Raw genomic sequence first — 15086 nt, 5'->3', positions numbered from 1 at the left:
GTGCCGGCGACGGCGGCGACGGCGGCGGCGGCGGCGGCGGACGGCATGAGATCACCAATGTCGTAATCGTGATGAGACCACATATCGCTCGGAAGCTGAGGGATCGTCCTTCGAAGACGCGCGCGGTCGAACGAACATTAGACAAGCCTCTCTTCTCGCGAGTCACGATACTGCTTTCATCTCTCTGAATTGTATTTTGCGCAGACTGAGAACAACTTCGAGGTGGCATCCACGAGAGAGAATTTCTTTGAAACATCAGAGTTTCGCGGCGAATGTTCCAAGAGATTCGAAACAGCTGATGACATTTACCCTCGTTACACGCAGTGCGCCGCCAAAGTGCACATTGTGAAATGAAAATTTTAGTCGAGGCAGAGGGGTAATTGCGCGTTTCGTCAACGACAAGGAAGACAGTTGATAAACGCCGTCAGCTGGATTCTCGCACGGCTCAAACCCAGAAATGTTACAATCAGAATGTGTGACTGTCGGAGTATCGCTGTTACGTGATCTCCGTTTTTAGACCGAGGGTACCGACGATTTGACTCTGTAATGCAACGTTAAATTACGCATGCATAAAAGTCCGAATAGAGACCAAATTATACAATAAATAATCATGATTGCTTCAAGAATAATTGCTTATCGTTACGTAAGTCTGTCGACGGATATTTGATCAAGGAGTAATAAAAATGTGTATACGATTATAATACATTTTATGATTAATTCCATGTAAGAAACGAGAGAGAGAATGAGCGAAGATCGCAAACTTTCGGGACAGATCCGACGACGCATTGCAACATATGATGGCATAAAACTCATAACTAGATCATCTATCTTACGTTCACTCGTAAGCAATTCCCAATTTATTTTCGCGCGATGAGGCAAGCGTGTCTATTTATATATACTGTCGTTCCAGAAAATTTACGACAAATGTGAAATTCACGCGAGAAAACGATTCGCGAAAATGATTCCGCAATCGCGAATGAGTCAAGGAGTCAAAGAGATAAAAAAAAGGGAACGCGGATTAGCGCGGATGCATAGTCTTTCGTATGATATGCACAATATTTAAGTGTATGTAATAACATAACAGATTTCAAAGCTTTATATCCACCGAGCTAATACGTTAGTTTTTACCGCGTATTAGTACACGCGTATTAGTACACACACATTTCTACACTCGAGCACAATGGCACACTTTGTCAAATTCTCTTTCAGAAAGAGCATTGTTAAACGTCAATTGAGATTTTGACCAGTCCGACCAAAGTCCATCGCCATTCTTTCCTTTCATACATCGATCTTTCATAGTCCCGATCAGTGATAAAATCACAGAGCAAACGAGTGCTGTCGTCAGCCTTCTTTCCGTTATTCTTACAAAAATAGAATTTCTGTTTCTTGAGATCAATCCAAAAAATGTTTAAATTTGACAGAAAAAAAACTCTTACATTTTAATATTTTGCTAATAAAAACGCGTAGAAATAACTCATTAATCTGCGCGATTTTAAATGAAAGAAAGAAACAAATTATCGCGCACAACTATTGCTTCTTTTTTTCTTTTCTGAAGGAGAAGAAAACACTAACAATATCGTTTCTAGCCAAAATTTGCACGTAGTGTTGATGACAAAAAATTACAATATCGGTCAGGCTTTGCCATTGTATAAAAATTCGAGATATTTAATGCTCATGATTTCGCTCAACATGATTAATTATCGTGTAAACAAAATAAAAAAAAAAGGAATTTCCTTGGCAGTTTAATTTTTATGCTTTAATAAAATGACACATTTCTTTTGTTTAATAAATAAAATGTCTCAAGTAAAGAAACATTAATGTAAATGGTAATCGGGGTATAATCAATCGCAATCAATGGCAATCAAATAATGGACACATTACGCAAAGTCATGAAGCGAATACACATACTTTCCTTTAAATCTTAAACTACGAAGAAAATCGTCTTGAAAAGGTTAACGAAGCAAAAGGACAATGCAACACGCAAAATAACAATTATGACAGAAGGAAAATCCAAAGATAAAGAAAGAGATGAGAAAGAACAAGCGAAGCACGCGAGAGAATTGCGACGGATCGCGTGTGCGTCTAGTGATGTCGTAATGACGAGAGATGGAAGCTAAAATGGCGAAGGAGAAAGGACGGTTTAAAGATGACGATATGAAACGGCAATGTCTGAAAGTTTCTATGAAAATAAAACGATAATACATGGGAAAATTTAAAGAGACGAAAAACGAAGAAAGAGACATGCGTACATAAGGAATGGATATTTACACAAAGGAAAAAAAAAGAATCGTTTAAATGTACCTACATCGAGATGACAGAAAATTTAGATTCGAGCTTGAATACAGAATAGATTGAAAACAAGTTGCCATAAGTTGGTTTTGATTAGTTCAAATATAGATGTTAAATGGAGCGATAGATCGAGTGCAACGAAAAGCGAATGCAAGAACATTTACGTTTCTAACATGTAACAAGCAACAGAGTTTCTACGCAAAAGGAACCGATGAGGCACGCGCGGCGAAACGGACCGCGTCATATCGCTCCGCTCGAGACCAGTCCGGTTCGGTCATCGGCCTCACTACTAGCCGGAGCCCTTAAAGGTCTGATTGTGAGTTAAAGACCGCGCGTTGCATAGGATGTCCCTCTCCTCCTTTTCTCTCTCTTTCTCTCTCTTCTCTTCTCTCTCTCTCTCTCTCTCTCTCTCTCTCTCTCTCCAGAAAGAGAGAGGCACCTCGAGTTCAGTTTTGCGCCTTTGCAAATGCACAACACGTTCGCGATCGCTGTGCGACGATAAAAGCTCGAAATTCACGTGGCGCGCCTCAGCTAGCGTGTAAACTTTATTACAAGTATTTTGATCGGGACCATTACAAAGATTACTATTGAAAAACCGTTCTCGACATGTGTACAATTATAGAGAAATAAAGCAGCTTCCTGCTCCTCCTTTAATAAATAAAGATTCCAGAGCAAAGGGGGGGAAAAGGGAATAATTACGATCAAGAAACAATGAGCGACGTCGATGCTACCACTTGGAAAAATTCCAAACTGAAACAACGAAACTTTCAACTTTTTTTTCCACTTCCATCGGTCAATCATGTTCGCTTCGTTCCAAAAATGGAGCTGTGGAATTAAATGGGTTAAGCGCCGCGTGTATGCGTGTGCGAGAAGTGAGTCGCGACAATCGACGACGGCGGAGGCGGAGGCGACGGCGTAGGCATTTCCTTATTTAGAAGCGGAGAAACTCCGTGTCGCGCGGGCGACCGGACTACGAAGGAGCAGTCGCTGCTCTCTTCGAGGAGAGCGGAGGATATTTAAAAAAGAGAACGGAAAGAGAATCAATGCCGAAAAAAGCCCCGAGTGACGACGAAAAGACGGGAAAAACGGGAGTCCTCTTCGTGGTCTTTCTCAATGGCTCGCCGGCCATTTCTCTCCGGCTATGAAAAGATCCGCTGAGATTCCGGTTCTCAGTCACGACCAGACCTTCGGTCGACTAATAATAACAGATTTCGTTTCTTTTTCTTCCGTAGATATTCTTATCTATCTTGAGGATACTCTATCTTTTTCACGATATTCTATTATATTATAGTTTCCACAGAAGCAATGAAAAATTGCTGTAGCCGACACTTTTGCATCGTCATATCTCGAATTATCGAAACTCGTCCGACATTCTTCACTAATGTAACAAAAAAAATTAAGAATTAAACAACGTACTATAAATACTAAAAAAAAAAAGAATGAAAATGGTAGAATCTTCATAGAACGGTGGGTAAGCTTGTGCCATCGTTAGTAACCGGATAGTAAACAGATTGCTCGTCGTGCGCGCGCGCTTCTTAACGCCTCCACATTTCAGAAATATCACGGCTTCCGTTTGCGGAATCGTGAGCATCAACGAAGCCCGGATTACGGACACACAATGTTGGCACGGAAACGAGACCTATATTCACGAGGGATTCAGGACGATATTTCGACGGAGGTGCAAATATTAGGTTGCCGACCGCGATTATTCCAGACGAAATTGCATCGTATGCAATCTTCTCACAGCGGCGTAATTATTTCGAATCGACAATCTCACTATTATAATGTACACTTTTATTTTAATAAATGATTCTAAAAATCTAACTTGGCACTTGGAATTTCAATGTCAAATAGAGAAGTGTTTTCTAGCTTTACGTATAACTTTAGCAAATTTAGTGAACTAATTAAAGAAGAGAGAAAAAATTGATATCGCCATCACAGGATCGAATAAAAAACGCTTTCTCATCGCGAGCGATACTCTAAGATAGCTGTTGATTTTGTGTTACAAAAAAATTATTTAAAAGATCACATGAGAACAGGATTCCATTTTTTACAAAAAAACCATGCGCGCACGCGTTGCTTTCGATGTTGCGATTTGTGATGCAAGCGATATAAAATATATAATTTGCTGATAAAATTAATACGAACAAAATAAGCGCGATAATGAGAAAAGCTCAAATACGATTTATTCCTAAATTAAAAATTATAAAAAAAAAGGTGACGATCGACGCGTTAGTTGCTTTTACTAAACTAGCATAAATGATAAATAATGGTTTCAGTCGAGTCTCGTTCATTAATTGAGCAAAAGTTAAGTGGCTAGTCTCATCCCTATTTGACCACGCGGTTTCGTTATGCAACGAAAATTGTATATACATAGCTCCGACTTGCGGGACCGGTCACATAGCACCAATGACAGCGAAATATGCAGTTACAGCAATAATATGTTGTTCAACTAGACAGCCCAGATTGCACGACTTGCACTTTATCAATACATATCTTGAGTTTTATACACACGTTGGGTGATGCAATGTTAAAATAGAAACAAGGTGTCATTTGTCGGAGATATTCTGGTCTGTGATATAACATTGTACCTTTAAACATGTAGACATTTGCGCAAAACTCTCTCGTTAGGTGTGGCATATACTCTGTGATCTATCGATCTACAGCTCGTCGCGACCTTTGTCTCGCGATCGTTTGTAAATGATAGCACGACGTAAATTCTCATTGCAGTCACGAATGCGCGATCGCGTCGTCTCGTTTCGTGACGATACCGTCTCGTTTGCGATTGTTCCGAGACTCTCGCCGGACGTTCATTAACTCGATTATCTCTGCGCTCTTCGAAATAAATTTGTATCTAATAACTAATTATCGTGTATCCAATAAAAAGAAAAATATAGTTTCCGACTTTTATATTGTTTTATTGAAAGGCAAATTCTTTTAATGTTAAGAAAACTGGCGCTACTGATCGATCATAATGTTGTGCAATATTTGAATGTTAATAAAAATGAAATAATAAAAAAATATATATATTAATAATAAAATATTTATAAAAATATTTATGAAAATATTTATAAAAATACGAAGACATTGAAAATCAATAGCTACTCTTTTACCAAAAAAGTTTCTTCGATTGATTCAAAAAGAAAATATTTACCTAATCACATTTTCATCAAGTGACTAACAAGTGGAAGATAAAAGATTCCTAACGTATCGAGCCTCAGAAATAAATTATAGTAGAATTTCAAATATTCCTCAGTTGATTCAAAACGAATATTACTTTAAGACAATTTGAATTTAATGCTTATTAAGAGAAAAATATTAAAAATAGAAAGAAAGCGATGAGTTTTTATCTTCCAAAATCTTTCATTTTCCATTGTTGATCACTTGAAAATGTGATTAGATAAATATTATTTTTTGAATCAACCGAAGAAATGTTCTTAGTAAAAGAATAAACACTGATTTTCAAGTGTCAATGTTTCGTATTTTTATGAATTTTCGATCAATAAAACTTGATGTCCAGATTTTTGCAATAGTTTTTACACATTCTGTGTATCTGATATATAGAGGATCGCGAATATAATTTAATCAATAACGTGGCAATGCATTACTCTCAATTCATCGAGACTTGATTCAACTTTGAATTAACGCATGTGTTATGATCCTCGCATCGCTAGCGAACTCTCGAGACCAAGGCGAGGCGAGATGAGGTGAGGCAAGACGAAGCGGGTGAGGAGAAGTGAGTCGAGTCGAGTCAATTCGAGGCAAGGCAAGGCAAGACGAAGCATGGCGAGGCATGGCAAGGCATGGCGAGGCATGGCGAAGCATGGCAAGGCGAGGCGAGGCGAGGCGAGGCGAGGCGAGTCGAAGCTCCCGACGCGGCTTCACCGTTCGAGAGAAGGAATGCGGCCGCCACGGCGTGCGATGAGGATACGGGAGGGGCGAGCAAGGACGAGAGGAGCAGAGGGAGAGTGGGTAATGGAAGAGAGAAGGGGGTCGAAGACCGAGTCCGGTTAGCGATGGCTCCGAACACGATCGGTCGTAGACGTTCGAATACGCACAAACAAAATTCTTCAGCTGATTTTCTAGGGCAACATGGACGTTTTTTCACATACACACAAACGTGTATGCAAATCCTAAGAAACTTCTCACAAATTAAACTCGACAGTCTTTTTAAACAAAAATCTCGCAACAACGCTGCAAATTTTCAAAATTTTTCCAATTACATTACAGAATAAAAAAGATAAAGGCTTGGTCTACAGTGACGAATCGATCCCGGGCTAGAATATTGTTACAAGTTCATTCTTCGAATCATAATTTCCGCGGTACCTTTGACAACACGGCTGACTGAGCTGATCTTTATTGTCGCTTCGATAATGTCCGTCATTAACAACGCGCGATCCCGCTCGCGTTTCGTTGCCTTTTCCCGTAAGGAGTTTTGCTCCGGTTCGTATGCGTGCACCACGACGGAAGGCAATTAGTGGCTAGAAACGTTAGCAATGTCGCGCGATTGCGTGTATTTACAAGTGCACGAAGCAAGAAGCACGTTCTCTCCACTCTTTCAACGCTAGTGCCGAGCCACCGAGCTTGAAATGATTTCCTTTGCGTTCTATTCTCGATGCAAATTAAATTGTAAACGTTTAAATACGAATTAATAAATAAGATATGTAAGAAACGTTGAAACCGATTCAATAATTATCACTTTATTATCTCGAGAAGACTTTGACGTGACAAGTGAACACGAAACAACTTTCGTGTTCACTTTTCGCAAATAATATCTTTTTGGAACCATTTCAATGTAAAATTGTCGGATTTTATATGCGGGAAAAAATCACTCTATTAGTAATCTCTTAAAGCTCCCAAGTCCCTTTAAATGAGATGCATCGCGCCCAAGTGTCTCTTCGCCGAAGGTTGCGCGATTAGTCATGTCGACCCACTGGCGAAATCGAGCACGCTCCTCTACTCAACGACGAGCGGTATCCAAGTTTTTGGACCAGACAATTTCGAAAGGACGCACGCACTTGGCGACGAGTTCTATTCGCGCCACTAGGTCACCGAGAAAATTTCGTTACACACTCGGCTGGTGGAAATAGAGCGCGCTTGAACGCACTGGCCGCCCTCTCAAATGCATCACTATGAAGGATCACTTATGCACGGCAGAGGCGAGAGCTTCCGTGCGTCTTTTCACATGCTCCGCTCGTACAAATATAAAAACTCATAGGCAAGCTCGGTAAGCTTTCCGTAACAGTGCCTCTCAACTTTCCCGAAGAGAGAACATCGTGTCGAGAGGTCAGAATGCGCGTAGTAACAATCATATAAATGATGATAATCAATAATTCATCAGGCAATTACTTCACATGCCTCATTAATTAAACAATGTTTTACAACAGCAATGTTTTCTTCAGATTATTTCTAGAATTTGCGTAATGCCGAGAGATCGATATGAAATTTTTACAATTTCCAGAAATGATAGGAATCTATAAGATATAAAATAGAGAATTTGTATACTTTCTTAGATCATTCATTAACGAGTTTTTCTTAAACTTTCCATTCAATTAATACTTTAAGAAAAGATTGTTCTTATTCTTATACCTGATCTTATGAAATTGAATGAGCAAAGCAAAATTAATTATCAACTAATTACAAGATAAATTATCAGCAAGTAGCGCTTAACATTGCCTATTATCAACTTTCTTATAAACAAAGATAAGATATAGCTAATAGCAATTTGAACAAGATCTTTAAGGAAATTTGAGAAAGAGCGAAAATAAGCTAAAAATATACGAAGATGATATTTCGTTTAAGAGTGCAAAGACATTATACACGATAATTTCACACTGATTATTACGTAATCCTCTTGTCGAACAAAACAGAGCAATAGATTCGCTCAAAAAGAAGAGCCAGACAACCGTTTGTGTTTCCTTCAAAATAATATAACTGCTCATATAATCTGAAAAATCAAGAAAATCATTCGTAATCTTTTTCCACAACCACGCTATTGACCTGAGAGCTATGACTTGCTTTCGAATAAATATCTTTAATAGCGCTGAAAGATTCAGCGCTACTGCAAGAGTAACGATAATCCAAAACGTATAGAATTGAATTCGGTTATAATCGAGCATTTTTTCAAAAAGTTATGTAAAAATTTTCTAAAAGCCATAAAAACTATAAGGGAAAAGTATTGTGAATTGTGAGACGAAATGTGCCGATAAATCTTTACAATAAAATATTTGTTTTCTTTCGCAAAACATTCGGTCTCATTTGAGACAATTACTAATGTGGCAAGCATAGTTTTCTTTTCTTTTTGTAAGAGATTAATATTGCGCGATGCAGATTTACAGCATTCAGTATGAACGAAAACTCTCGAGCACCTTCTGTAAGTATGCAATGAACATAATATTGCTTTCCAACGCGTAAAACAAAATGAGCGGATCCAGCTTTCTCTCAACTTTCCAAAGTCGAATGCGTCCTTGCCTGATAATGTTCCTTTCCGATATAAACTCGCGCTACATCTGATAAATTATCATTGATCGGGGAATTGGGGACTCGCTTAAAGGAAGAGTGCGAAACACAAAATAAAAATACTCTCTGAAATTATGTTACAAGCGATAAATTAACCCGGTAAAATCGTTTGCGAATTTCTTTAATCGGAGACTCTGAATTAATTGAATCATAAAAAAATTATTGCGCAGATTTATGAGAAACGTTTCTATCTTGTGTTTTTCCAACTAATTATAAGAACTCTTCCACGTACAATAATGACTGTTATACCATCCTCTTATATTACATAAAGGGACAACTGCAACGGATTATAGACATCAAAGCGGCCACGAGATTCCGTACGATAAAGGTCAGTTTTACTGAATGACATAATCGCTAGTTTGTCGTAAAAGTGCATATACCTCATTACAAACGCTATGTGCGTACGTGGTAAAAAAAAAGAAAAAGGAAGAACAAGTCGGACATGACTATCTAAACGTCTCTCTACGAATCGAGAGTGCGGGCCTATTCTTCGAAAACGGGTCGGAGATCTGGTGAGCGGTATATCGAGTTGAAGGCGGGAAGCGAAGGGAAAGAGAGAGAGACACACATATCGAGAGTGTTCGCGGAGTGGTTCAACAACGCTACAGCGAGGTCAGCGTCTTTTCTGCGTACTTAGATTTGCAGACAACAGCGCGGTTGCTGCTCTAATCTCGCTGATTTCGACCGATGTGACTGGTCCACACCATTCACACGCGCGTGCACGCTGTGTAGAACGACTGACAACAAAAACAAAATCATCAACAGATAATGTCGCTACGCGATATATTTCAGTATAAATCACAAATATTTACGGATACTCAGCACTTTTTTCGCTCATGTTTTTTCAGCTCTGAAATAAATTCTAAACTAAAAATAATTCATAGTATAGGCGTGGCGTAAAGCGCGATTGATCACGTTAAATTTTCAAGATTTCAACAAAATGGCAAAATATATCGTACAATCAAACAAAACAAGAAATTACTACATCTCAAAATAGATAGGTATACAATTTGTTGAGAAAATAAAAGTATGTAATAGATAATGTCGAACATTTCTCATGGTTACTTGAGTATTTATTATCCCATGCCACTTGCGCCCAACATTAGTACGAATATAATGTCCGGAGAAATTTTCCAGCACTTGCGTTATGTTCATACTACCGTCAGAAGCAACCATCATAAATGCAAATCTACCGCAATAACCGTGTATTTTTCCCACACTGTAATACACACAGAAAAACTATTGAAGTACTAATGATAATCTCAAAAAATGCTACATAGTAGTATACTGAAAGTAAAAATAATTTTTCGCGAATTTAATCATATCAACTAATGATTCTTCAATTTTATTTATTTAATACTTTCAATATTTTTAGTTATAGATACGTCTGCATGCGAATTGCTCGCATATACTCGATTGCAATGTTTTTATTTCGTGTTATACATATTTTTTTTCTCGAGCAAGCATACCGCCGCGCCGGCCACGTGACATACACGCGTCGAGTTGCGATAGCAATAGCAATGGATAAGGCAACCGTACATGCAGAAGATCGCAAGAAGATATGCGACACCTGTACATAGTGTTCTATACGTCTTCACGAGAGAGGGGATTCCTTCAAATAGGGTTCTATTTACCTATCACGCGCTCGAGTGGTGCAAAACGCGAGCGCGAAAAAGGGGAAAGGCATGTTGCTTTTGTATAATAGCATGGTGAAACCCGAATCAAGTCGATTTTAAGCGATATGCGCGATATTGCCTCAAAAGATATTTGTATTTTTATCATTGAGAAACATCAGCGAGCTGTGACGCATTCGTGAAATGTGATACGAAATATAAATGTCTAATAATTAAAGAAAGAATTTGCGAAAAATTTGAAATTATACAAAATATAATTTTACGTTAAATATTTTGAAAACTCAAGCTCCCTCTTAAAATCAGTTTTAACAGGACACCTTGTATACGCTTTATTCATAGCGCAGCGCCGCAAGAATTCGCTGATAGTGTTCGCGATTTGCGAACCGGATTTTGCGATCGGCCGTATATTTCGAGCACTGACGAATTCCAACGTAAAATGACGTGTACTTAGCAAAATCGCTAATCCAGATGGGTAAACAAGCGCAAAGGAAACGAGTCGAGCGACGGATTGATGAAAAACACGCGATACTCGCGTTACGTCATTACGAAAAATTTATTCCGGAACACATTGTGCGCAAAATGGTGTGCGTCAAAATTTCTTGTATTTTATAACATATCGATCAATCGTGTATACTCTACAGCTTTTTTTACTTTTCATCTTTCACACGCTTGTATGTCGTACGGGCAAATCGCGAATAAACGTAATACAATATTGGAAAAGACCGGAGGTCTTTTGATAAAGAAGAGAAAAAAAGTTGTCAATCACTCACCCTCATCCAGCAGACGCTCCACATGTATGAAGACATTCGGGAAGGCAGCTAGCTGCTTCCGGTCCTTCAACAACTGTGACAGGTAGTCCGCTATACTCTGCGTCGTCGTGTTAGTATTATCACACATCGCAAATTGTACTTGTGCTTCAATGGCGAATGTTGGCGCGTGTTGGGCGCGCGCGGACACACTTAATACACAATGAGAAAGAGTTGGCCACGAGCGAAGCGCGCGGTGTGGTGACGAACGGACGGAACGACGGAGTTGTTCTCTCTCCGATCGCGAATGGACACAGGCGCAGACGGCGGAGTCGTACTAACGAAGAAGGGTTAAGAGAAAAAAGCTGGAACGCGGCGAAGGGGAGATGATATGGGAGCTGAGTGGGAGAGGAAAAGGAAGAGAAGAAGAGAGAAAAGACTCTAACATGCGAGCGGGGGAAGTCGTAAGTGGGGCGCGACTGGCACGAGCGCAAGGAGGGGGAAGGAGAAGAGAGACGGAGAGCAAACGTGCGAGGGCGAGCGACACTTCTTCGAGAGAGTTGTAAAGTTGTCTTGCTCTGGCTGCACAAATTCGTTCTTTTCTAACGATGCCGACCGGCAGCTTGATCGCTTTTTCACTTCGCGTTAAACGTAATTTCTTCAATATTTCTTACTTTGCTTCTATGCTAGGGAGATGATCTTGACTCTCGTCGCGACGATCTTTCTCTTCGTTTTTTTTTTCCCGTTGGCTGATTACTATCCACTTGGCGTCTTGACTATTTGTTTTTCCACCCGAAAGAACCTGTACCTCTCGTGAATACTCCGTCACAGTTAACTACGTTTTTAGGAACGATTTCACTGGCGGAGGGCGCGCGCGAGCACAATAAATCGCGAAAAACAACGCAGAGCGATGGGTGGGAGTGAGGGAGGCAAGAAAGAGCGTAGGATGATAAGAAAGGAAAGTTTGAAGAAGGGAAAGAGCGAGAGAGATATGGAACGTAGAAGAAAAGTCGAATAATCGACGAAGATTTGAAGAGAGGACGGGCGAAACAGCAGGAGAGAGAGAGAGAGAGAGAGGGGGGAGAAGAAAGATTTATCGCGTATAAATATGTATGTCTCTCTCTCTCGCTCACTTGCGCTCCGTGAGGTTAAAATCGGAATGCGGATTGCGGGAATTCGAGAGTAAGTACACACGCTTCGAAATTCTCGGTTCTACTGATTGCACCGTCCGTACATGAGCGCCAGACCGAGCCGAACGCAAACTGCGACCACAAACTTGAACGCATGCGTGCTCCGCAAGCTGAATTTCCCTCTGCCCCGCGTTTTACTGTCGTCGCATGCTACCACCCACTACCATATACGGCCTCTGCATACGTGCTAGCTGAGAGAGAGAGAGAGAGAGAGAGCGTGAGAGAAAAAGAGGGAGGGAGGGTGGGAGAGAGAGAGAGAGAGAGAGAGAAAATATACGCGCCATACCATCGCATCGCAAAGTCGGATAATTCAGGCCTGTGTCCACACGAGCCAACACACTACCGGTTCTCTTGAAATTCTGTCTGTAGAACATATTAATACATTTTTTTTCAACATGGATAAATAAATCGCTTTACTGATAATTACATAAGACATGCAGTTGCATTTGCATTTAAAATCGCACATTCCTTGGCTTTGGTTGACGTGTTACGACATATGCAAGAAAATATTACTCCTAAATCTTCCACGGGTTTCCAATTACAATTTTTAATCTTGATTCTGAATATTCTTACGCCGTGACATGCGTAGGCGGACAAACTGTGTGGGAACTACTTGCTTGCGCGCGTATCAAAACGAATGAATTTGTATAATTTTGAGAATACGAATAATGCGGATTATTAAATGATACGCGCCTTCGTGCTAATTTGTAAAATTATGGCGCTTTGACAAAAAAAACATGTCGCTGTTGAAAGCGTTGCGTGTTCGTGGAAGTAGAGGAAAAATGGACCGTTTAGAACATATCCTGAGTACACAACCAGCCTCTCCCAATAAGATAGGTATATTACGTCAACGGCGCGCAACAGTTACAATCACGCAGTGGTGTGCCTTTGAATGCATAATTAATAACTTTACCTGCCCACTTTCGATATGCGTCGATCGTTATGCACAACATGTAAACGTACAAGGTAATATCTGCAAGTGTATTGCCAACTCATTTAATGATATATAATTTAATGATATATATGCTATGAATTGGCAACACTTGACAGAAAATTAATTCCAAACTAATCACGACATCTTTTAATCGCATTGCAAAACCATGTGATGCCGCCCACTGAATTCCCTTATCGGTAAGCAGTAATATTTTTGGGCAATCTAGCTAACCAAAAATCATTTCGGCGAATTGAGAAATCAAAATTTTCTTTCTGATTTAAAATTTCTGAAGAAATGTCAAAAGATCAAAAACAAAGTGATAAATCAATTTCGTTTAAATTAATGATCCGATATTACATTCAATATCACTACTTTTCATATTGCAAATATCGTTTTCTCGTTTAAATATTTATTTACTTTAAAAAGTATTTGAGGTACATAAAATTCGTATTGTTCGTCGATGAACAATTGATTTTATATGAAAACCTATTGCAATTGTTCCCAGCTAGATTGCCAATGGAAGAATGCCATTACTCACTCAGTTAATGATGTCAACAGTGTCAACGGAGTCAACGGTGTCAACCGTGCGTGCTCTCCGGCAGTTCGTCCTTAAAAATCGTTACAAAGGGAGCGCAAACAGTTGAGGTTGTAAAGTGCTTAATTGCGCGGAAAGAAAGCGGTACATCTCGACTACAAAGATATGGATTGAAACTTTATTCAATTTATTTTAACGAAGATTATAGAAAAGACTTGGCAAGTTAGCAAGCTAGTTTTAGTAATAAAGAAACTTGATTGATTACTCTTTTAAGCTGTCAAAAGGCTTTTTAACAAGTGCCTAAAATTGAAGAATGTAAAACATTAAAGTTGTAAATATATTGAAATAAACTTTTAGTTTCTTAATTTGTCTCTTAGCCTATTCTATCGCGAAATTATTGCAATACGTTTGTTTTTCTAGAAACAAATCGCATTGTGCATATTTCAAAAATCACAAAATTAACGTAATATATTATAATATATTACACATTAGATGAGAGACATTCTTACTAGAAAAATCCAATTCAATTATAAGATTCAGAATGAATAAAATGTTTCAGAAATGAATAAAATGGGTTAGGCAATCGTGTTTTTCCAATTACAAGGTGTTTCTATTTTTAGATTCTGCTCGATCATGATTAATTTTTATTCGTAACTTTGAAAAGTTATCGGCAAATATGTAGCAAACAAGCTATGCATAGATTGAATTTAAGACGTGATTATCAATCGATCGGCCGTATTCTACGTACCGATGCATTAGAACCTCATACTCCGCCTCTCTAATGTTCTCCCACAGATTTTACCTTCTATGCCGTATTCAGCGCCTACATACTCGCGCGCACACGCACACGTTGCTAAATGTAAAGTAAAGTTGACGTCATGCATCCCTACATGGCTTCACCGTGGAAACCGCGTGGGTGTCGCGCATTACAAATTATTTTGTCTTCAGCTTTTTCTCTCTATTCCGCCTCCCGACAACATCCTTCTTCCATATCCTATCATTTCAATCATCTCTATAATCTCCGAATGAAAAAGAAAAATTATCTACGTACAATCTTTCAATCTATATAGTTCAATCCAACATGATGGATGTTCGTGACGGTATATTTTGTAATTTCGTCAACTTCGTACTTCCTGAAAATATTACTATTCTTCCTATTAAACCTTAATCAATGTGATTAAATGTGCAATTTGCACTTAGCGCAATGCACATGTTATGCGGATTCTGTTTAAATCAATC

General features: G+C 39.2%; 1 protein-coding gene and 1 long non-coding RNA gene across 7 annotated transcripts in view; one reads left to right on the top strand and one right to left on the bottom strand.

Moving 5' to 3' along the window:
• how (protein held out wings) overlaps positions 1-12415 on the bottom strand; it is a 32597-nt gene extending 20182 nt beyond the window's left edge. For 3 of the 6 annotated variants that reach the window (XR_010891272.1, XM_067359496.1, XM_012377823.2), the window contains exon 1: positions 11213-12413. Coding sequence is in view for 3 of the 6 variants with exons in the window: in XM_067359496.1 (XP_067215597.1) it covers positions 11213-11339 (127 nt within the window). In the remaining 3 variants the exon portion in view is untranslated. Of the gene's footprint in view, positions 1-11212 lie in introns of all 6 variants that reach the window. The other 3 variants (XR_010891274.1, XR_010891273.1, XM_067359498.1) reach the window with 3 other exon arrangements.
• Positions 12416-12617: 202 nt separating this feature from the next.
• On the top strand, positions 12618-14212 carry LOC137001156 (uncharacterized). The gene is made up of 2 exons (XR_010891280.1): positions 12618-13344; positions 13822-14212. It is a non-coding gene; the product is annotated as an uncharacterized lncRNA (long non-coding RNA).
• The last annotated feature ends 874 nt before the right edge of the window (positions 14213-15086 follow it).

The sequence above is a fragment of the Linepithema humile genome, chromosome 7 (genome assembly GCF_040581485.1).
Source record: "Linepithema humile isolate Giens D197 chromosome 7, Lhum_UNIL_v1.0, whole genome shotgun sequence".
In the NCBI taxonomy this organism is placed as follows: Eukaryota; Metazoa; Arthropoda; class Insecta; order Hymenoptera; family Formicidae; genus Linepithema; species Linepithema humile.
This window is presented reverse-complemented; position numbering and strand designations above follow the sequence as displayed.